At 45.7% G+C, this 22,384-nt stretch overlaps 1 protein-coding gene across 1 annotated transcript; it reads left to right on the forward strand.

Moving 5' to 3' along the window:
- Nucleotides 1–2,813: 2,813 nt before the first annotated feature.
- LOC112896172 (starch synthase 3, chloroplastic/amyloplastic-like) lies at nt 2,814–21,815 on the forward strand. Its single transcript, XM_025964087.1, has 16 exons — nt 2,814–2,916; nt 3,660–3,723; nt 3,808–4,423; nt 4,628–6,188; nt 6,474–6,744; nt 7,279–7,454; nt 11,780–11,887; nt 12,324–12,433; nt 19,304–19,406; nt 19,718–19,888; nt 20,061–20,189; nt 20,515–20,697; nt 20,807–20,938; nt 21,019–21,130; nt 21,239–21,362; nt 21,438–21,815. Exons 1-16 carry the CDS (start codon nt 2,821–2,823, stop codon nt 21,568–21,570), a joined length of 4,089 nt encoding a protein of 1,362 aa, XP_025819872.1. The 5' UTR covers nt 2,814–2,820; the 3' UTR covers nt 21,571–21,815.
- The last annotated feature ends 569 nt before the right edge of the window (nt 21,816–22,384 follow it).

Consider the following 22,384-nt stretch of genomic DNA (forward strand, 5'->3'; position numbering starts at 1 on the left):
GCACCAATTGGCATGCTATGTTAAGATAGTGACGAATCTCCTTCACCATAGCCAGTGAAGGCATGCGGCACTGACGATAAACCCCTGTGAGAGATGCGAGTGCGATTTCGAAGAGGTGGCGGTACGTCCACTGACGATGCTAGCCAACCGAGCACTCGCTCGGTCCTCGAACGTCGACACGAAGGCGGATTTGGTTTCGGCATTCATTGAGCTCGCCGTTCCTACTTTCTTGGGCCAACACCAATAAACCACTCAACACGGCTGGCCAGCCTAATTAGGTCCCCAAAAGATTACGTATTTTATTTTAGCTTAACCGTACACAATCTATGTATATTTATGCATATCATTGAAATATTTTGTTAAGTGTTTAGTCGTAAGTGTTTATGTGATGGCAGTTTGATAGATTTTTCATTACGATAACATATATTCCCAAGTCCCTATCTCGTTTCCAGATTCGGTGCAGGTTAATGGCTAATAACGGAAAGATTTCAGCAGGTTTGCGAACCTCTTAACAAAATCACTACTGTTTTCTTAAAAAAAAAGCACTACTGAACGACCGTGATAGCTGATGTGGATTATAGGAGCCTAAGGTGCGTTTGGGAGGATTTGTACCGGTTTCAGTTTCATCTGTGCAAATCGAGCCCTATAAGATGGAGCTGTTCTGTAAGCTGAGATAAAATTAAACTAGAAGTCAGATAAAATCTTTTTTTTTTGCTTCATTGCTTCTTTTCCTTCATTGGTTTTGACTTCACCAGTAAAATAGTTTTGGGAGATGTCCTTCTAGACGGCCCCTACATAAACATTAAGTTGAGAAAGCCGTAATTAAAAACATTGATTATTTCGGGCACGTCAACTTTTTTCTAGAAAACATGACATTGTGAAAACGAAAAAGCACGAACAACAAACCTGACATTATCCATGCCACCTTGGACAAATTGTTCTAATGCTTAAGTGATGCCCAAATAATCATACGTCTCCGCCCAGCTCGCCATGCATAAACCTGTTAACACAAAAGCTTGGCATTTGGTGACTTCATTCTTCACTCGCAGAAAATTTACATGCGACTGACATTGAGCTGGGCGCATGAACCCGTTTAAATTTTTATATTTCTAAAACGTTTCAATAAAATGTTTTGGTTTGATCCAATATATATCACCGACGATTGTATCCGAAGCGTACATAATAAGAACCAACAACAATACTATATTATAAACTAAACAGATTCGAATACAATACTGTATTGTAAACTAAACAGATTCGAATACAGTGCTATATTGTAAACTAAACGGATTTGAATACAACAAGCATATGAAAACATAACGATGAGATCTTTAATCGTGGTAAGGTACAAACATATTTACTAGGAAAACAGAAAACTAAAAGACAAGGACAGGGTACTTCTAAAATCAAATCAAATAAAAAAAACACAAATCCAATAAAAAAAAATACACAAATCCAATACGTGCATCTGACGACGGTTCCGCTTCTGCCTCGGCTTACGCCAGGCGTTCGATCGAGACTTGGAGTCGAGCTGGCCTTCATTCAAGGACACTGGAGGTGGCCGGCGACGAGATCCCTCGTCCGTGCTTCATTTCGCAGCGAGGAGACGCCGGCGGGCCACGTGCGGTAGGCGGCGGGTGAACGGCCGGCCTCCGCTGTGACGGCGCCAGGGAGCGCCGCCGATCGACTCTCCGCCGCCCGCGTCTTCGTCGTCGACGGGAACGGAGGAGGCGATGCCGCGACGCCATGTCTGTAAGCTCAGTACTCTTCTCCATCCGCATCTCGTACCATCTTGGATCGTCCCTTTCGGCAATGGTGCGGCGACCCGCCGAGGTTTGGAACTCGTACCGTCTTGAACCCCTGCGGCAACAGGACGGCATTCCGGGGTCACGGATCGGACCCCAAATTCTGCGACTTTAGGTTGTTTGCTTAATAATATGGACTTGCGCCTAATGCATCTTCGTTGCCCCACCCTCGTCATCATCCACCACTAGGCAAATATTTCCGATCACAATCACCATTCATTGATGAAAGTGATGAAAGTAAAGTGTACATGTACATGTGAAGCCTACCCAAATGCATGGAACTGATGAAACTGAAGTGTGAATTTTCACGCGGCATATGGCCCATGTGAAGATTCTCATAGCAATCTATAACCACAAGGAACACTAGTACTCTTTGCACGACATCCTACCACACAAGTAATTTCAATTTAATGCCAGCCTGGTATTAGAGTAATTCGTAAAATAAACTCACTGTTTTTAGATGTCAATAATATGGATAGCCCACTTAACTTGCCGGGTTACATCAAGAGATGCAACACGTGTGAATACTTTTCTTCCGATGACGTAACCGAATGTGCGAAGTGCCCATCAAAACTGACCTGAACACACTAAAGTAAAAGGCATAAAATTCGGACGGCACATGTTGGATATCTTGGAACACATCAACATATATACACAATGGTAGGACTCATTGCACATCACTCCTACTTTACCCCGTGTGCGTCTCATGAAGTAGGCAGGCAAGGCAACCCACAGCTACATAGCAAAACCTTTGGACCCACAAAATGGCATCTCTAGTTTTCATATAGACCCGCATTTTACAGTGACAAGGTGAGAAGAAAGGATCAAATTCAATTTGATTAAAAGTGAGGGCTGTGGTCTCTTAAGAGATGCATTGTGGTGTCCGTGTACACGTTCCAATTTAATTTCAGTTCCTACCGCAGGAGAGTGAGAGAGAGGAGGGAGACTAGGAAGCCAAGAGAGCCACGACACTCGGGCTGTGGTTCTTGTGGGGATTTGGAGGTTTTCTCAAGCAATGGAGATGATGCTCCAGCCCCAGAGCCTTATTTGCTCCCTGAGCGACCAAGTGGTCGTGATCCGTCCAGCCTTTGTGGGCAACGGCCCTGCTCAGGTATGGTTGTGTATGATCCCTTGATGCATGTTAAAAAAAAAACTCCGCGAATGTTTTGCTATTTGATCCCTTGATATCTCTGTTTATTGATTACATTTCATTTTCCTCTTAGTTTTGATCTTTCATTTTGGGTCCATTTGGTTTGGGGATCATGGCGAATATTGCATCATGTTTTTTTTTATGGCAGGTCCTGTGATTCGTGGGAGGGTTTGATTGTCTCCATTTGGGGCAATCTTCTCCTTCTGGCAATGCATGTTAATATTGTGTGAAAGCATTGTGATTTACTGTTTCCCCTTTTCGAAAGTGCTTATGAAAAAAAAGTGCTCTGCTTGTTGTTTTTTTCTGGTTCATTTGTTTTTGTCTGTATGATTAGCGAAATATTGGTTTCTTACTTTGAGTATCCATGCTGATGCTGATTAGTTTGATTAAGGTAAGAGCAATCTTGGATTACTTACAATCTTTGAAGTGATCCCTGGAAGGGGAGTGGGGGATGTAGCATGCAGTGGCACATTGGTTTTTTGGGGAAATCTGTATGTACTTTCCAGCAGCATAATAGTCCAATAGTGAATTATTGAAAATAAGAATTGCAGTATGGTTAATCTAACAATTTACCGTAACGTTCTGTTAGTAACTGCATTTCTATGTTGTTTAAGTGTTAGCTGAAAAGAAGATTTTTTAAGATATCTTAATTGAAACATCTTAAGCTGCAGAACTTACTTTTGTTGTTGTTTTCGTATTTTCAGGCTTTGTTGAGGACTAGTAGATGTGCTAGAAGCAGGCTTATTCGATGCCCAGTAGCAAGTTCAGGTATGAAGAACTATATTGTTGAGAGCTTATTTGGTCTGTTGGATATTTTGCCAATCTCATGTTTTCTTATATTTCATTATACAGATCGTCCTAATAGGAAATCAAGGAGAATGGTGTATCCTAAGATAAAAGTCAATGCTTTTAGAGGCTATGCTCCAAAAGTTACCATTCAAACAAGCACGAAGAAGAGTGAACACCATGATTGTGATGAAGAAACTATTGGTACATACAATAGGCAGTTAGGTTGGACTGATGTGGTAGAGTCAACAAGTGGCACAGGTGGAGAAACTGCCAAAGAGGATCTGCTTCATAATGCTTCAAGCTATCCAGTATTTAGGGAAATAGAAGAAGTTAGGTTGGACTTGTTTGAGGCAGAACTTCCAGGAAATGCATTAATTGATATATCATTAGGGGAGCTAGAAGTAGTGGATGAAGCTGAGGTCGAAGAGGATAAATTTGAGGTGGATTTCTCAGGAATCGCATTGAGCAGTGCTGCAGTTTGGGAATTGGATTCAAAGGATGAAGCTAACGATAAAGAAGACATATTTGTAGTAGATTTGTCAAGAATTGCATCAGATAGTGCTGCAGTGGGGGAAGTGGTAGATGAAGCTGAGGCTATACATGAGACATTTAATGTGGATTCATCAGGCAGTGCTTCAAGCAGTGGAACATATGGGGATGTGGATGAGGTTGGTGAACCATGGGCCGATCAAGAAGTCACATTTGAGATGGATGTATCAAAACTGGGGGAGCTGAATGTGGTGGATCATGCTAAGGTTGGGACCAATATATTCGAGATGGAGTTTTTAAGCAGTTCTTCAGGTAAAGCAATGTATATTGCAGCGGAGTCATCAGAAGAAAACTTAGCTAAGGGAAAGAATGAGCAAGGGCAATGTCCAGCACTCCCTTCAACATCCATGGAGGACAATGCCATTGATTCACCTGAAAATTCAAAGAGCGTACATCAACGACACAATTTAGTTTTTGATATTGACAAGGAAGAAGGATTAACTATTGATTCCTGTGTAAAAGACCAGCCAGTTGAAGATTACCATAAGCAAGGGGGAAATGTTGCTTATTTTGATAAACAAAAGCAATTGACTTACGGATTCCGTGAACAAGACCTATCTATTGTTCAATTTCCTGGGCAAAACCACGCCATTTTTGGTTTCCCAAAACAAGATATTAGTTTCTTGGAGCAAAAACAAGCAATTGTTGGCTCCTATAAACAAGATCAAACAATTGTTAGTTTGCATGAACAAGACCGATCTTTTGATGGTTCTCATTGTCAAGATGAATCAATTGTAGGCGTGCCTGAGCCAATCCAATGCATTGTTGGCTACAATAAATCAGATCAATCTATTGTTGGTTCGTATAGAGGAGATAAATCAATTGTTGGTGGGTCTAAGAAAATCCAGTCCACTGTCGGCTACTATGAATCAGACGAATCTAATATTGTTTCTCACAAACAGGATGATTCAATTACCGGTGTTCCTGTACAAATCCAATCCATCATTGATTACAGTACATCTGATCAATCTATTGATGATTTGCCCAAACAGCACCAGTCAATTGTTCATATCCCTGAACAAAAACAATGCATAGTTGGTTTCCATATACAAGATTTACCAATTGTTGGCAACTCCAAAGAGTCCCAAACAATGCAACATGCAATTGTTCGGACTCATGATGCATTGCTTAACAAGGAGGAACATTTTGAGATGATTGAAGAGCAGAAAAGCATTAAAGTGGATGAAGAACAGTGGATTGCTACAAAGGAAAGGATCTCTGTGAACGCGGCTGAATTTCTTCTTCTGCTTTCTAAAAAGGAGAGTTCATGGGCTGAAGATGGAGTGCGGATAACTGAGGATGAAGAACAATATAAAGTTGATGAGACATCTATGTTTGCTGAACAAGATATCCAGGACTTACCTCACGATAACGTGGATCCACAGGCACTACAGAGGACGCTTCAAGAACTTGCCCACAAAAATTATTCGCTGGGAAGCAAGCTTTTTGCTTTTCCGGAGGCATTGAAAGCTGATTCAACTATTGACCTCTATTTCAATCGTGATTTATCAACTTTGGCCAATGAGCCTGACATACTCATCAAAGGAGCATTCAATGGGTGGAAGTGGAGGTTTTTCACTGAAAAATTGCACATGAGCGAACTGGGAGGGGACTGGTGGTGTTGCAAACTGTACATTCCCAAGCAGGCGTATAGATTAGATTTTGTGTTCTTTAATGGCCGCACGGTATATGAAAATGATGGCAATAACGATTTTATGATACAAATAGAAAGCACCATGGATGAACATCTGTTTGAGGGTTTCTTGGCTGAAGAAAAGCAAAGAGAACTTGAGAGACTTGCCATTGAAGAAGCTGAAAGGATGAGACAAGCTGAAGAGCAGCGACGAAGGGCAGAAGAAAGGGCAGAAGATGAAGCTGACATGGCACAAGCGAAGGTTGAAGTTGAGATGAAGAAGAATAAATTGCAGAATGTATTGGGTTTAGCCGGACATCACATTTGAATTATCATCACTTCAAATTTTCAAGTTAATTGCTAACTGTTTAACCAGTAACTCGTGATGGCCCAACCAAGCCAGCATTTCTTCAGAGCTTTGATTGTAGTGCTTTATGTTATCGAAAAAAGGGAGCAGTTCTTTCTGCCCGATAGACTGAATTCTTGATATTTTAATGACATGTGAGGAGTCTTTTAGTTGACTTTTTGCTTCTTTTTGCTAATACAGGCTGAGAGAAGGGCAAAACTGAAAGCTGAGATGAAGAAAAAGACTATGAAAATGTTTCTGGTTTCTCAAAAACACATTGTTTATACTGAACCACTTGAAATACATGCCGGAACCACTGTTGATGTGCTTTACAATCCTTCTAATACGGTGCTAACTGGAAAGCCGGAGGTTTGGTTTCAATGTTCCTTTAACCGTTGGATGCATCCAGGTGGTGTGTTGCCACCTCAGAAGATGGTAAAAGCAGGAAATGGTGCACACTTAAAAGCAACAGGTTCGAGCCCGTTCGAGCCTCCCAGGTTATTTTTCCTAGTATCAATAACTTTTTCAGTGGTTCATTTTTATGCCATTAATATAGCCAAGAGCTGCTAGAGCACTGGTCAAGTAGGTTAAGTAATTCTAGCACATTTGTCCTCTAGATTTTGATCCATATATATATAACATATAGTGTTTACTTATGAATTCTGAATAAAATGATGGCACGACTCAATTGTTTTAGAAGAGCTAGGTAATTTAATGCCATAAGAGATGTGCTAAGCTTTTTACGGAGTTTTTAGAAAGAAGAGTTCAAACTGCTGCTTGTCCCTTGGACAGTCAGACAGGCCTTGGAACAAAGTGGCAGACAGACTTGAGTTCATGTTGAATCCTGTCTGCTGCGTGTATCCTATTTTAGAACATCGTTCATATCCATGCAGTGGGATATTATTTCTCCTTGAGTTCCCTTGTAATTATTTAATGTAGCACAGATATGCATGCTCCTTTCCCCCTTATTTGATCTTATTTCTGAAGTAGAGTGCTCCTTCTCCAGTTAACGTGCCACGAGATGCCTTTATGATGGATTTTGTTTTCTCGGAGTTAGAAGGAGATGGAATTTATGACAACAGGAATGGGTTGGACTATCATATTCCTGTTTTTGGTTCTGTTGCAAAGGAGCCTCCTATGCACATAGTCCACATTGCTGTTGAGATGGCTCCCATTGCAAAGGTAATCCATGTTCCTAAGTTAAATTCCTGTGATTAGTGTGAGGAACCGCCCAAATTATCTCGACTAAACCGGGTTATCATCCATTGATCAACACAGCTTAAGTGAAATAATCCCGGTAGTCCCTGGTATACGCCTTGAGCATTGCCCAGGAACAACTTGCATACCGTTTGTACAACATAGCAACCATCACAAGGATACATATGAGAGCAAAATTTTGAACTTTTAATTACAAGTCTTGATCATCTTACAAAAATTCATAAATTGAAACTATAACATATAATCATGAAGGTAATGTATCCTAGGTCTAGATGGATATCCTATCATGTTTTTGTTAGATTGAGAGCTAAAACGCAGCAGAAAGAAAAAGAGTATTAATTAGCAATAATGATGTCATTGTCCATAAGACACCACTTGGATAAGTTTTGAGCAACTTCCACCATACATCCACATTGCCGGCTCCGGCGGGATGAACGTGGTCGTCACTCCCTAGAAGAACATGCAAAACAACTTAACGGCAACACCGTAAGTACATTTCGTACTTGCAGGACTTATCCATAATACTATACATTTGGTGGATGCATGAGGCTTGTCAATTTTTAACATTAATCTATAGAAATGCGAGCATAATTTATCAAGTGAATAAGCAAAAGACATGGCATCAACATTCCTATATCAAGCATCAATACAATTGCATAAGTAAAATGATCATGTGATCATGAGCTCAATCTTCCATAAGCTCTTCATGAAACTCTACGTTAAAGTCCAAGTATAGGAGCATGCTCAATGACTGAGAGCGCAATTATTGCAATAGATTAATACCCTGCAGGGGTGTACAACTTTTCCCACACGACACGGGACCATAGGCCATACAACCCATCGGTCCGTAAGCAATGATTCACGTGTCAACCGTTCGCATACCCATCCCCGACGCTGAACGAACGGCCGGGATGGACAGGTGCAATGGAACCGCTGACAACACCCCATCACAAATCACGCCAAATCCGCTCAGTGAGGGGTGTGCGTATGGTACTTAGCTTACCATTACCATATTTAAGCATGTGGTCTGTACGGGAAAGTGCTCAAGTATCACAGTGATAACGACTGGTCCTTAACCAACTCAAGCAAGCCTATGCCACTTGGATTCCACTCCCAACATGGCCCTATCTCACTTGCTCAAGTCTCGATCCATCATTCATACCTTGCTCATATTTTAATTCTTGTCATCTACTCAAGTATATTTAGGCAAACACCCTATAACTCGCGAGTGATGGTGACCTTGCCATCTCTCGACTTCTACCGTAAGCTAAGCATGGCTAAGCAAATTAATTCGAGAAGTCTAAACATACATACTTTACCTAGTATAAATTATTCTAGAGCTAGAAGGGAAAACACGCCAAGTGGGTTCTACATATATCACATGAACTAGGTAGGGTTAAGCCCATGCACAAGCAATAATTTAATATAGCAAATTAAGATTCAAAAGTAAGATTTGAGATACATAGGTGCCTGCCTTGGTACTCCGCAACCGCGACACTCCTGAATGTCATTCTCTAAGAAAGTAGACAAATGCATGAATTAGAAAAGATGCTATGAATGCATATGCTTATGAGATGCAATGAGTCATGAGAGGTGGTAAAGGCTAACATGATTCGAGGTCATAAAGTAAGCAATTGAAAGAGGGAAATTAGGGTACAGAAACATTATATAGGGTGAAGATGCCAAAACAATTATTCATACATTTGCACACACTCTACAAGACAAGTTGTAATATGAGGATGTCATCAAAATTTAGTTGTGCTATTATTATTTTTCATATAAATTAAGAATAAGTAACTCATCACAACATGAAGCATCAACCATAAAAATTAGCTCATGCTTGCTATGAACATAGAGTACTAGAGAATAGAGCATGCTCATACAAGTCAATAACATTAGTATAGCTAAATTTAGATAATTTAAGAATTAACGGGTAGCTGCTAGCTAGCAACATCACATCTTAGCACATCTTAATTAAGGTAATAACTTCCTTCTACAAATGAGCAACTAGCTAAGTTTGTTATATTTAATTAAGACAAGCATCATCATTGTAAGTTGTATCATGAAAATTTGTAATCATCAAGCATATCACATTTATCTTTAATTAACAAAGGAAAGTTGATAGCTCACATGAGCATAATTGATTTGCTAGGAATTTTGCAAGTAAATTAGTTCTAGAACAAACATATCCAAATTTGTATCCTTCTACAAACATATAATGAAAGCTAACATTTAACAACAACATATCATGGCCGTAGCCAACTAACAAAATTGTTTCATGATTTTAGGAGCATCATAAAAATAATTGGTCATGCATTCAACTAGGTAGCAACCTCTTAATCAATAAATTACAAAGCATATGAATATATAACTATTACATAGGTATTATCAATTTCAGAAAGTAGACAAAGGTTAGACAAAGTTAATAAAATTGGATCCACAATTTTAGAGACAAATATGTATTTATTGTGCAATTTTACAAGTTAACTAGGTATAAACAAACATAGATTAAACTGTACCAATCTAGAAATAATTCATACCAACAAACAGGTCCAATGGATAGTACATTCCATAAGGAAGCTAGCAAAATTGGTTTCATAATTTTTTGGACTAATAGAGAATTAATTATACAATTAACATAACTATTTTGGGAGAAAACATATTTTTAACAGGTAGAGAACATCGAGGCAAACCTAACAAAATTTATTTCACATCAATCGGAGCTATATTTAATTTTATATGAATTATGCAAGATGATACATGCTTATGCACTCAAACAAACTAGTCTGCCTACTGTGTTGCAACAGTATTGCGGACCGTCCGGCCCAGACAGGCGGACGGACTGACGTACAAGGTCAGGATGAGTTCTAGAAACGATTCGGTTCTATGTGTAGTTCGGAAGTGAACTGCGGACCGTCCAAGGGCAGGTGGCGGACTGTCCGCCGTAGAAAATTCTAGGGACGTATTTTTGTGCAGAAGCTTGGTGGTGGAGGTCATGACTCGTGGACTGTCTGACCGTAGGTGCCAGACCGTCCGCTCGTCGGCCGAGGGTCACCGGCGAGGTCGCCGGCGGAGGCTTCGGCATCGGTTTCGAGTGCGGTTTGTTCCTATAGGTTCCTAAAGATATGGGGAACTCACTTTGGCTAGTAGATTTGACATGCATGGAGTCTCTAAAGCTATAGGTCATCAATGGTGAAAGGCCATAGATGGGCTAGGGAGCTTGATTGAGGGCAAAAGAAGGAAGGGGAACGGCGAGGGGAGCTCACCAGCGACGAGTAGAGCACGAGCAAGGGGTGGCCACTTGTTGGAGAAGAGCGGCGTTGGTGTAGATCGGGTCGAGTTCATCCTTGAGATGCTTGGGGAAGATGAAGGAAAGGCTTGGGGATGGTCTTCTCCTAGGTCTCCGGCGAGGAAGAAGTGCTCGAGGTGGTGGAGAAGCTCGTCGGTGCTGTGCTCCGCTGATCCTTCTATGAACTCCAACGAGGATGTGGTGGATGTAGGTTTGGATGGGTTTCTCCTCCATGGTTTGGTTGGGGAGAAAGCAACGGAAGGAAGAGGAGACTTCTATGTGGGAGAGAGCAGCACGGGGGGAGGAGGCGCTGGGTGAGGTGGGGGTCGGGTGGGGCTCGGCAGAGGCACGTGGCATAGCTTCTCTGCACAGGCGACACGCGCACACGGTCTTCTCACAGACAGTCCGCGAGAAAGAAGCGGACAGTCTGGAGAACAAAATCACGTAACATGTTGGTTCTGTACACAAACTTCTTTCTTTGCTCCAATCTCCAAAACTGGTCTTCCAAGCCTCTAAAAAATTCCACCAACTTTTGTGTTTATACAAGAAATCAAGAGCAACCCATTTTGCTTGGACTTGGTAGAAAAGCTGCTGTAGGTTTGAAATGAAAATTCTTCCTGAAATGCTACTTTTGGATTTTTGGCTGAGCTGTTTGGCTTCAAGATGGTTTCCTAAAATCCGGGAAAAATCACCTAAATTCAAGTCTTTCAAAATAGTATTTTATCATAATAACTTCCAACATAAGTCATATAATGAAAATGCATGTTGCTTCACAAAGCATGAGTTCCAAATGTATCAATAATTCAAAGTTAAATTCAAATGCATTCAAATGAACACAAAATTTTTATAAATGCAAACAAGAATGCTCATGATGCAATGCTTAACATGTTGTTTACATTTGGGTCGTTACAATTAGCAACACATGAGATGCAACACCTTTTCTCTTTTATTGTTGCATTAAATTGATAGTATATATGCTGTCTGACCAATGCTATGATAGGTTGGAGGTCTTGCTGATGTTGTTACTAGTCTTTCACGTGCTGTCCAGGATTTAGGACACAATGTTGAGGTTATTCTTCCAAAGCACGACTGCTTGAATCTAAGCAATGTAAGTTAAAACCACACTGTTGCATCCGTTGCTGCTTCTCTGCTGTGACTAGTGTAGTGGTTTTGTAGCAAGAAGTGAAAGTTTACATCTCTACGTTAAAAGCATCTAAGTCTACTGTGCTACTCTTTATGCATGTGCTTCCTCATAGTTCGGCCACTCATTCCTTGTATGGTTGGATAGGTTGTGTTAAATATGTGTAGTGCCTTGAAATTGTCAATGTGTTGCTTAACATATCAAGTAGAATTCCTTGTTTTATCTGTATTGGTTTGCAAACACATTTTGATTCCTTTGTAGAGTATTGAATATTATGCAAGAATGATGGAGGCAAACAGTAAACACTACTTACCAAGTGATAAGGAAAACATAAGAAGACAAAAGTAAGGTATATGATAAGTTTATATCTCTTATCAATTAATATGCATCTATTTCAATGCAGGTGAAGAATTTACACGTGCATCAAAGTTTTTCTTTTGGCGGTTCTGAAATAAAAGTATGGCGTGGACTGGTTGAAGACCTCTGTGTTTACTTCTTGGAACCTAAAAACGGGTATGTAGTAGCTACTGATATAAACGCCTTAACAATCTTTCACAAAGCTCAAAGTGCTTGAGCCTTATACTGGTTTGTAAACAGCAATGTAGACCGGGAGCTCTGTAATCTCTTTTGGAGTAGAAAAGTTTGTTATGATTTGTAACATGTTTTTGTAAATTTATGTGACTTTTACTATGAAAAACAGTAAATATGCTACGTAGTTAGAATCATTGGACCTCACAGGGAAATTATGGTTGGGAAGTAGTTGCGTCGATGATATGTGAGATTGACAGTTTCATGATCTCTTTTGGGGAGACAAATTATTTGGCAAAACTAGGAAATGATAACGAAAAGACACTGACTTATTCATTTTGTATACTAAATTGTAACCACTTGGATACTTTAAGAATATTAAGGTGACGACTTATGTTACTCAAAACAAAACATGTATAGGTTAGAGGCATTGGGATCTCTGGGAAGATTCTTCACTTGTCTGATTATTAGAGTTTCAGAAGTCAATACCACTCCATTTTCTGTTGTTTCCTTGGTGCTATTCAGTGTTCGATTTGAGTTGATCAATCACCGAGATAGTTCTCTTTAATTTGAGTTTCATTTCTAATCTCTGGGAAGATTCTTCACTTGTCTGATTATTAGAGTTTCAGAAGTCAATACTGATGGGAATAAGTCTCTGTACTTGGTCTTTGTGGGCAGGGTGTTTTTTCTCAGCATTTCTCAGCATCTTGGACTGCTTTTAGAGCAGCTAGGACAACAGTTTTAGAGCAGCTAGGACAGCAACATCTTGACTGTTTTTAGGACAGCATCTAGTTTGGCATCTTAGACTAGCAACTAGCATATCCTTGGCTGGCTAGCAGCCTATAAATATGTATCCCCAACCCCCTAGAGGGTATGACATTGTGGTAGAGTTTGAGAAGTAAACCCAGAAAAATTCCCAACTCCTAGTGTCATCTTCACTCTCAATGAGAGTGAAAATTCTGCTACTAACAAGTGGTATCAGAGCCGTACTATCCTGTAGCCTAAACATCTCCTGCTCATCCCCTTCCATAGCCTCGCAGCAGCCCCTGCCGGCAGCAGAAGCGGCAGCAGCAGCAGTTCCGGCTGCTCTTGCTCAACCCCCTTCCTCTGTACAGACAAGCAGCAGCTTGTCTGATGGAGGATCCACTCCACGCAGCAGCAGCAGCCCCCCAGCAGCGCGCCATGTCCGCAGGACACTCTCGGCACTCAGTCGCCTCGAACGTGCGGCGCCAGCAGGAGGCCGAACTCGCTGCAGCGGAGGAGCGCGAGCGGGCAGCAGCAGAGACCGCTGCCGCAGCGGCAAGGGCGTCGAGGCTGGCAGCAGCGGAGCTGGCTGCAGCCAGAGCGGAGGTGGAGGCGGAAGCAGCGGCGGCTGCAGCATGTGTGGCGGCAGCAGAGGCCGATGCTCTGCGTAGCAATGCCAGCAGCTCTGTCTGTGCTGACGACAACGCCGACGCAGACCTCGAGCTGCTGGCCATGGATGCATCTCGAGAGCGTGCGGCGCGGTGGGCAGCCGAGCACGCCTATAGCGGTGCTCCCGGAGGAGGCCAGCATGGCGGCGGTGCTCTCGGAGGCGCGCACGGCGGTGGAGCTCCTGCCGGAGGCGCGCACGGCGGCGGCGCTCCGGGCGGAGGCACACCTGATGGCCGCGCGTTGGAGGCCTAGCGGTTGCGGGAGAGGGTTGCTCAGCTGGAGGCTGAGATGGCCCGTGACCGACGACACGGCAGGCTCGACAGAGAGCGCGCCCCTCACAGGCGGCGCGACTCCCTCTCCCCAGACCGGCGCCAAGGCCGTTACGGGGTCCAGGCCGTCGTCAGCGACGGTGGGTGGCCTACCCTCACCAAGACCAACTATGTCAAGTGGGCCGCGATCATGAGGATCAGGCTCCAGGTGCGGCACTTGTGGGAGGCGGTGTACTATGGCGACGTCGACTTCGACGAGGATCGACGGGCGATGGACACCCTCATTGCTGCAGTCCCGCCCGAGATGCAGTTCTCGCTCACACAGAAGGAGACTGCCAAGGAGGCCTGGGACGCCATCGCTGCGGCACGCATCGGCAGCGACCGCGCCCGCAAGTCCACACTGTAGACACTTCGCAAGAAGTGGGAGAACCTGGCATTCAAGCCGGGTGAGGACCTCGACGACTTCGCCCTCCATCTCAACACCCTGAGGCAGAAGTTGGTGCAGTTCGGCGACGCCTCCTACGATGAGGAAAGAGCTATCGAGAAGCTCTTTCGTTGCGCCCCCCCGAAGTACAAGCAGATGGTTTGCTCGGTCGAGTCTCTAGTGGACCTCTCCACGATGTCGATCGAGGAGGCGATTGGTTGACTCAAGGTCGTCGACGCCGACGAGCCACAGCTTTCCTCAGACACTATCACCATTGGCGGCAAGCTCCACTTCGCTGGGAAGCAGTGGGAGGTCTGTCGAGGTGACGGGAAGAAGGGGGAGCCTTCTTCCACGACAGACGGCCGCAAGCGCGGCAAGCCGCGCAAGGCGCAGGGAGGTGCCCAGGCTGGGGCTCGAGGACGTGCCGAGGATGGCGCGCGCGGAGGTGCCCAGGGTGGCGCCGTCGGCAAGCGCAAGCCGGCACAGGACGATGTTTGCCGCAACTGTGGTAAGTCTGGCCACTGGGCTAGGGACTGTCGACAGCCACGACACGGCCAGGCCCACGTCGCACAGGCGGAGGAGGAGGAGCCAGCTCTGCTCCTGGCACACACAAGCATCGAGCTACCTCCAGCGGCATCGGCCGCAGCGGCTCTCCTCCACCTTGACGAGCCAAAGGCACGTGCCCTTCTCGGCGACGGCTCCGGTGACGACAAGACCGACGGGTGGTGCCTCGACACCGGTGCCACCCACCACATGACTGGCCGACGGGAGTTCTTCACCGAGCTTGACCCCAGCGTCCGAGGCCTCGTCAGGTTTAGAGATGCCTCCGGCGTGGAGATCAAGGGCGTCGGTTCCGTGGTCTTCAACGCCAAGTCCGGTGAGCACAGGCTGCTCACCGGAGTCTACTACATTCCCGCGTTGAGGAACTCCATCATCAGCGTGGGACAGCTACATGAGCACGGCTCGCGCGTGATGGTTGAGGACGGAGTCATGAGGATTTGGGATCGCCAGCGTCGCCTTATTGCCAAGGTAACTAGGGGCGCAAACCGCCTCTATGTCCTCCATGTGCAGGTGGCACAACCCTTCTGCCTCACTGCTCGTCGGGACGACGAGGCGTGGCAGTGGCACAAGCGCTTCGGGCACCTCAACTTCGAGGCCCTGAAGCGGCTCAGTGCCAAGGAGATGGTGCGAGGCCTGCCATGCCTCGACCATGTGGAGCAGTTCTGCGATGTATGCGTGTTGACGAAGCAGAGACAGCTCCTGTTTCCCCACCAGGCGAGCTTCTGAGCCAAGGAGCGGCTCGAGCTCGTTCACGGGGACTTGTGTGGCCCGGTGACACTGGCCACACCGGGAGGACGACGTTACTTCCTGCTGCTCGTCGACGACCACTCCCGCTACATGTGGGTGATGGTCCACGGCAGCAAGGGAGAGGCTGCGGACGCCATCAGGCGCACGCAGGCTGCGACGGAGGCGGAGTGTGGCCACAAGCTGCGCGTGTTGCGCACCGACAACGGCGGCGAATTCACGGCGGCTGAATTCGCGTCGTATTGCGCTGAGGAAGGCATTCAGCGCCACTACTCCGCGCCATACAGCCCGCAGCAGAACGGCGTTGTCGAGCGGCGCAACCAGACGGTTGTAGGGATGGCCTGGGCCCTCCTCAAGCAGAGGGGGATGCCGGCTGTCTTCTGGGGAGAGGCCGTGGTGACGGCCGTCTACATCCTCAACCGCTCGCCTACCAAGGCACTCGACGGTAGGACGCCATACGAGGCTTGGCATGGGCGCAAGCCGGCGATCTCCCACCTGCGGGTCTTTGGCCGCCTCGCGTTCGCCAAGGAGCTTGGCCACGTCAGCAAGCTCGACGACAGGAGCACTCCGGGAGTGTTCATCGGCTATGCGGAGGGCTCGAAGGCCTACCGCATCCTCGACCCGAAGACACAGCGTGTGCGCACCGCGCGCGACGTTGTGTTCAACGAAGGCCGGGGATGGGCGTGGGACAAGGCAGTGGACGACGGCTCGACTCCGGCGTACGACGACTTCACTGTCGAGTACTTCCACTTCGAGGGAGCTGGGGGAGTAGGCAGCCCCTCTTCGACGAGCGTGCCTACCCCAGTCCCCGAGCCTTCACCGTCCCTGGCGCCTTCTACCCCAGCAGCACCACGCTCTTCAGCCAGGACTCGGGCTGCGACGAGATCGTCTTCGCCTACTCCACCACAGCCGGCGACACCATGCTCTCCAGCCACGACTCCGGCTAAGACGAGTTCCTCGTTGGCTCCACCTCAGTCGGCAACGCCATGCACTCCAGCACCGACAGCCACTTCTCCGGTCATGTCTACTCCAGCACTAGCTCACGTTGAGCCCAGCCTGGTGGAGTTCGCTACCCCACTCTCTCACGATGAGGAGCGCATCGACGCGTGCTACGATGGCGAGCCGTTGCGGTACCATACGATGGAGGATCTTCTTGGCGACCAGCCAGTGCCGGGACTAGTGCCTCACGACCTGGAGGGGCAGTTGCACCTTGCGTGCGACTACGGCGAGCCTCGGTCTTTCGCAGAGGCCGAGAAAGACGCGGCGTGGCGTGCCGCGATGAAGGCGGAGATGGATGCGGTAGAGAAGAACCGCACCTGGGAGCTTGCTGATCTCCCTTGTGGTCACCGCGCGATCACCCTTAAGTGGGTGTTCAAGCTGAAGAGGGATGAAATCGGCGCCATCATCAAGCACAAGGCTCGCTTGGTGGCACAAGGTTTCTTGCAGCGGGAGGGGATCGACTTCGACGATGCCTTCGCTCCCGTTGCCCGGATGGAATCCGTGCGACTCCTCCTTGCGCTGGCTGCCCAGGAGAGCTGGCGTGTCCACCACATGGACGTCCAGTCGGCGTTCCTTAACGGCGACTTGAAGGAGGAGGTCTACGTGCACCAGCCGCCGGGATTCGCGATCCCCGGCAAGGAGGGCAAGGTGCTGCGCCTGCGCAAGGCCCTCTATGGCTTGCGGCAGGCACCAAGGGCATGGAATGCCAAGTTGGATTCCACGCTCAGGAGGATGGGCATCGAGCAAAGCCCGCACGAGGCGGCCGTCTACCGGCGGGGCAATGGAGGAAATGTCCTGCTGGTGGGCGTCTACGTCGACGACTTGGTGATCACCGGCACCAAGGTTGCGGAGGTGGCGGCGTTCAAGGAAGAGATGAAGGCCACCTTCCAGATGAGTGACCTGGGGCCTCTCTCTTTCTACCTGGGGATCGAGGTGCAATAGGACGACTCCGGGATCACACTTCGGCAGATTGCCTACGCCAAGCGCGTCGTTGAGCTAGCTGGGCTCACTGACTGCAACCCAGCTCTCACTCCGATGGAGGAAAGGCTGAAGCTGAGCCATGATAGCAGGGCAGAGGAGGTGGACGCTACCCAGTACCGGCGTCTTGTGGGGAGCCTTCGCTACCTTGCCCACACACGGCCGGACTTGGCGTTCTCCGTCGGCTACGTTAGTCGGTTCATGCAGCGACCGACGACGGAGCACCAGCAGGCTGTGAAGAGAATCATCCGCTATGTTGCGGGGACTCTCGACCACGGCCTCTACTACCCGAGGTGCCCCGGAGCGGCACACTTCGTCGGGTACAGTGATAGCGACCACGCCGGCGACATTGACACCAGCAAGAGCACTAGCGGGATCCTCTTCTTCCTTGGCAAGTGCCTCGTCAGCTGGCAGTCGATCAAGCAGCAGGTGGTAGCTCTGTCCAGCTGTGAGGCCGAGTACATCGCGGCCTCCACCACTTCGACTCAAGCGATCTGGCTCGCTCGACTGCTCGGTGATCTCCTCGGCAGAGACGCTAGAGTGGGGGATCTCCGAGTGTACAGCAAGTCCGCTCTGGCCCTGGCAAAGAACCCCGTTTTCCATGAACGGAGCAAGCACATCCGGGTGAGGTACCACTTCATCCGAGGCTGTTTGGAGGAAGGGAGCATCAAGGCAGGCTACATCAACACCAAGGACCAGCTTGCAGACCTGCTCACCAAGCCTCTTGGGAGGATCAGGTTCCTGGAGCTCTGCTCCAAGATTGGGATGGTCCAGATTTCCCACAAGACGACGCACAAGACTTAGGGGGAGAATGATGGGAATAAGTCTCTGTACTTGGTCTTTGTGGGCAGGGTGTTTTTTCTCAGCATTTCTCAGCATCTTGGACTGCTTTTAGAGCAGCTAGGACAGCAGTTTTAGAGCAGCTAGGACAGCAGCATCTTGACTGCTTTTAGAACAGCATCTAGTTTGGCATCTTAGACTAGCAACTAGCATATCCTTGGCTGGCTAGCAGCCTATAAATATGTATCCCCAACCCTCTAGAGGGTATGGCATTGTGGTAGAGTTTGAGAAGTAAACCCAGAAAAATTCCCAACTCCTAGTGTCATCTTCACTCTCAATGAGAGTGAAAATTCTGCTACTAACAAATACCACTCCATTTTCTGTTGTTTCCTTGGTGCTATTCAGTGTTCGATTTGAGTTGATCAATCACCGAGATAGTTCTCTTTAATTTGAGTTTCATTTCTAATATTTGGAAGCAAAACTCAGTAATCCTCTGGCCCACCTTTTCTGAGACGTTTGGCTTTATATTCCAGGCCCCATTTTTGTTTTTTCTTTAATCCAAATACTGTGGTTTCATTCTTATGAGTATATCAGTTTAATGATCTATTTGTCTAATTTGATTCACTGTCTGGTGACATTATCTTGCAAGAGGTTTGAAAAGATAATAATTTGGCATTTACTACTCAGGATATTTGGAGTTGGATGTGTATATGGAAGGAATGATGACCGTCGATTTGGCTTCTTCTGTCATTCTGCTCTAGAGTTTCTCCTCCAGAGTGGATCTTCTCCAGTACGTGTTATTTACAAATTACAACAGTGGGGCTATATTGTTTCTTCACGGGTTACCTTCTTTACTATTTGGCACACTTGCAGTTCATTATGTTCAAAAACTTGTATCTATATTTAGGCCATTCCTGACGGTTTTTGGCTGACAGGAATTTTCTGTTCCTTCAGTACCTTCTTTTGCTTTTTCATTGGCTTTTCATTTAAAAATGTATTTTAACTTTTGTGTATCCCGAGTTCCCGACTTTTGGATTAGTTGCCTCATTGGGTTATTTCTTTTAACTTCTCATTAAAGCCACTGAAATTTCCTCCTTGCAGCATATACTACATTGCCATGATTGGTCAAGTGCTCCTGTTGCCTGGCTATACAAGGAAAACTATGCACAGTCCAGTTTGGCAAATGCAGGGGTTGTATTTACCATCCATAATCTTGAATTTGGAGCACATTATATTGGGAAAGCAATGCGATATTGTGATAAAGCCACAACTGTGAGTGATACGCTTTTTTGAAATGTATTTTTAAAAAATGTGTGAGTGATACACTCTTACAGGTTTTAATATTGTACATAAATGCGTCGGCGAAGTCAATTCCCTTGTGGTGCGGTAAATAAATTATGTTCTGTTTATGTTTATCCTATTCACATGTTTCCATTCCCTGCAGGTTTCTAATTCGTACTCAAGGGAAGTGTCAGGTCATGGCGCCATTGCTCCTCATCTTGGAAAATTCTATGGTATTCTCAACGGGATTGATCCAGATATTTGGGATCCGTACAGCGACAACTTTATCCCAGTAAACTTTCTGCATACAAATTTTGCTTTTATTATAATCTACTTATTACATCTCTACTTCTCTACTGCTTTAACTTAGTAAACTGAAAAGAAAGAGTACTATTAATAGCACATTTGTTTATTTCACAAATGACCTAGTTTTGCTTAGATGGCCACTTATGTACACTCTCAAGTTGAATAATCATTTAAGTAATGTTCATGTGATGCTTTTCTTATTAATCTGCATCACGTTCCATTCTTTGGCTGTTACTGATTGTTCATAAATGCTAATGCATACCAGTGTGGCAGATAGTTTCCTGTTTAAATATTTATTTCAAACAATTCAGGTCCATTATACTTCTGAGAATGTTGTTGAAGGCAAGAGCGCTGCAAAGAAGGCCTTGCAACAGAAGCTTGGGTTACAGGAAATCGATGTGCCCATCGTTGGAATAGTCACTCGCTTGACAGCCCAGAAGGGAATACACCTCATCAAGCATGCGATTCATCGAACACTTGAATGGAACGGACAGGTCCCTCCCTTGCATCACAGCAAAAACTTTGAACATTTCCTGTAACACAAATTTTTTAATTGTTTCTGCCTGCAATCTTAAAACTGAAAATGATATGTTTGCTTTCTAGGTGGTTTTGCTCGGTGCGGCCCCAGACCCTCGAATCCAAGGTGATTTTGTTAACTTTGCAAATGTTCTCCATGGAGTAAACAATGGCCGAGTGAGACTCTGTTTAACCTATGATGAACCTCTCTCACATCTGGTGAGCTGACAACCCACATGAAAACCCTTGTTAGAGTACCTTTAAAATTCCATCTAATACAAGTCCATGTCCGGCTACAGATATACGCCGGCTCTGATTTCATTCTGGTTCCGTCTATGTTTGAGCCTTGTGGGTTAACTCAGCTGGTTGCTATGCGTTATGGAGCCATCCCTATTGTCCGGAAAACTGGAGGTATGTGCTGCCGCAACTCTTAACCATTATTCTCCATTGCCATCAAACTGCAATGCACTCTGCTCTGGATTGAAGTGAGCACAAAACCTGATCTCTCATGTTTCTCAGGTCTTCACGACACTGTCTTTGACGTGGACACTGACAAGGAACGGGCCCGGGCACGAGGCCTTGAGCCGAATGGGTTCAGCTTCGACGGAGCTGACAGCCGCGGTGTTGACTACGCCCTTAACAGGCAAGCACAATCTCGCAGAGCCTGGTTCACTGAACTCAGCAATTGTTTACTCATCGTTCCTGCCCGAATCTTCAGGGCGATCTCCGCTTGGTTTGACGCCCGGAGCTGGTTCCACTCCCTATGCAAGAGGGTCATGGAGCAAGACTGGTCGTGGAACCGGCCTGCTCTGGACTACATCGAGCTCTACCATTCGGCGTCCAAATTTTGAGAAACTAACTAATGATGCCTGTTGTCGGATGCAACCATCCAGGTTTTGCAGGCTCCTGGGTTGGGCATTGCTGTACAGAAACACCGCCCACCCAAGAGAGGCAGACATAGTTTGTTTGAGAATAATGGTCCTTCGAGCATGTATATGTTTGTTTCCTCCACTTCAACCCTCTACTCTTTCCTAGTACCTAAGCCCTTTGAGAAGTCTTCCAGGGCCTCCCATGTGGCAGTCCTTCAGAAGCATGATTCGTGACAATCTTATAGGAAATGGAAGGTGTAATTCCTTACATGAATTCTACAGGATTACTATGGAAATGAATCCTTTGATGTACATATTATTATGTAATGTAGTAAACCAAAGTATTTTATGTTGTAAGTGGTTTGTGAAGAAACACATTACAAATGCCGTTTCTTGTTATGGTTAGTTGGTTACAAAAGTTAGTCAAGTGGTTAGTCTGTGAACCCACATAATCCACTTGCATCCCTATGTTAATAAAACCTTTTTAGATCCTTGAGTGTAAAATATGGCAAAATTGCAAAAACACACACGCACGCACTCACTCACTCAAATCACTTCCAGGGACAAGTTCAACATACAAAACCTGGATATCATATATGATATGAAAATTTACGGAAAAAAAAGTAAGACAGTTTCAGATCATTGTAGAGGGTAAAACGACAGAAGGTTCCACTGTATCATGTGCACAAAATAGCCCTAATTCCCTCCAAAGGTGCATACATCTTTGGATTCAATATTTTTATTTGAATAATTGAGATGTCTTTTTTTGGAAACGAACCAGGCAGGATTATAATAA

Source organism: Panicum hallii, chromosome 6, assembly GCF_002211085.1.
Source record: "Panicum hallii strain FIL2 chromosome 6, PHallii_v3.1, whole genome shotgun sequence".
Lineage (NCBI taxonomy): Eukaryota > Viridiplantae > Streptophyta > Magnoliopsida > Poales > Poaceae > Panicum > Panicum hallii.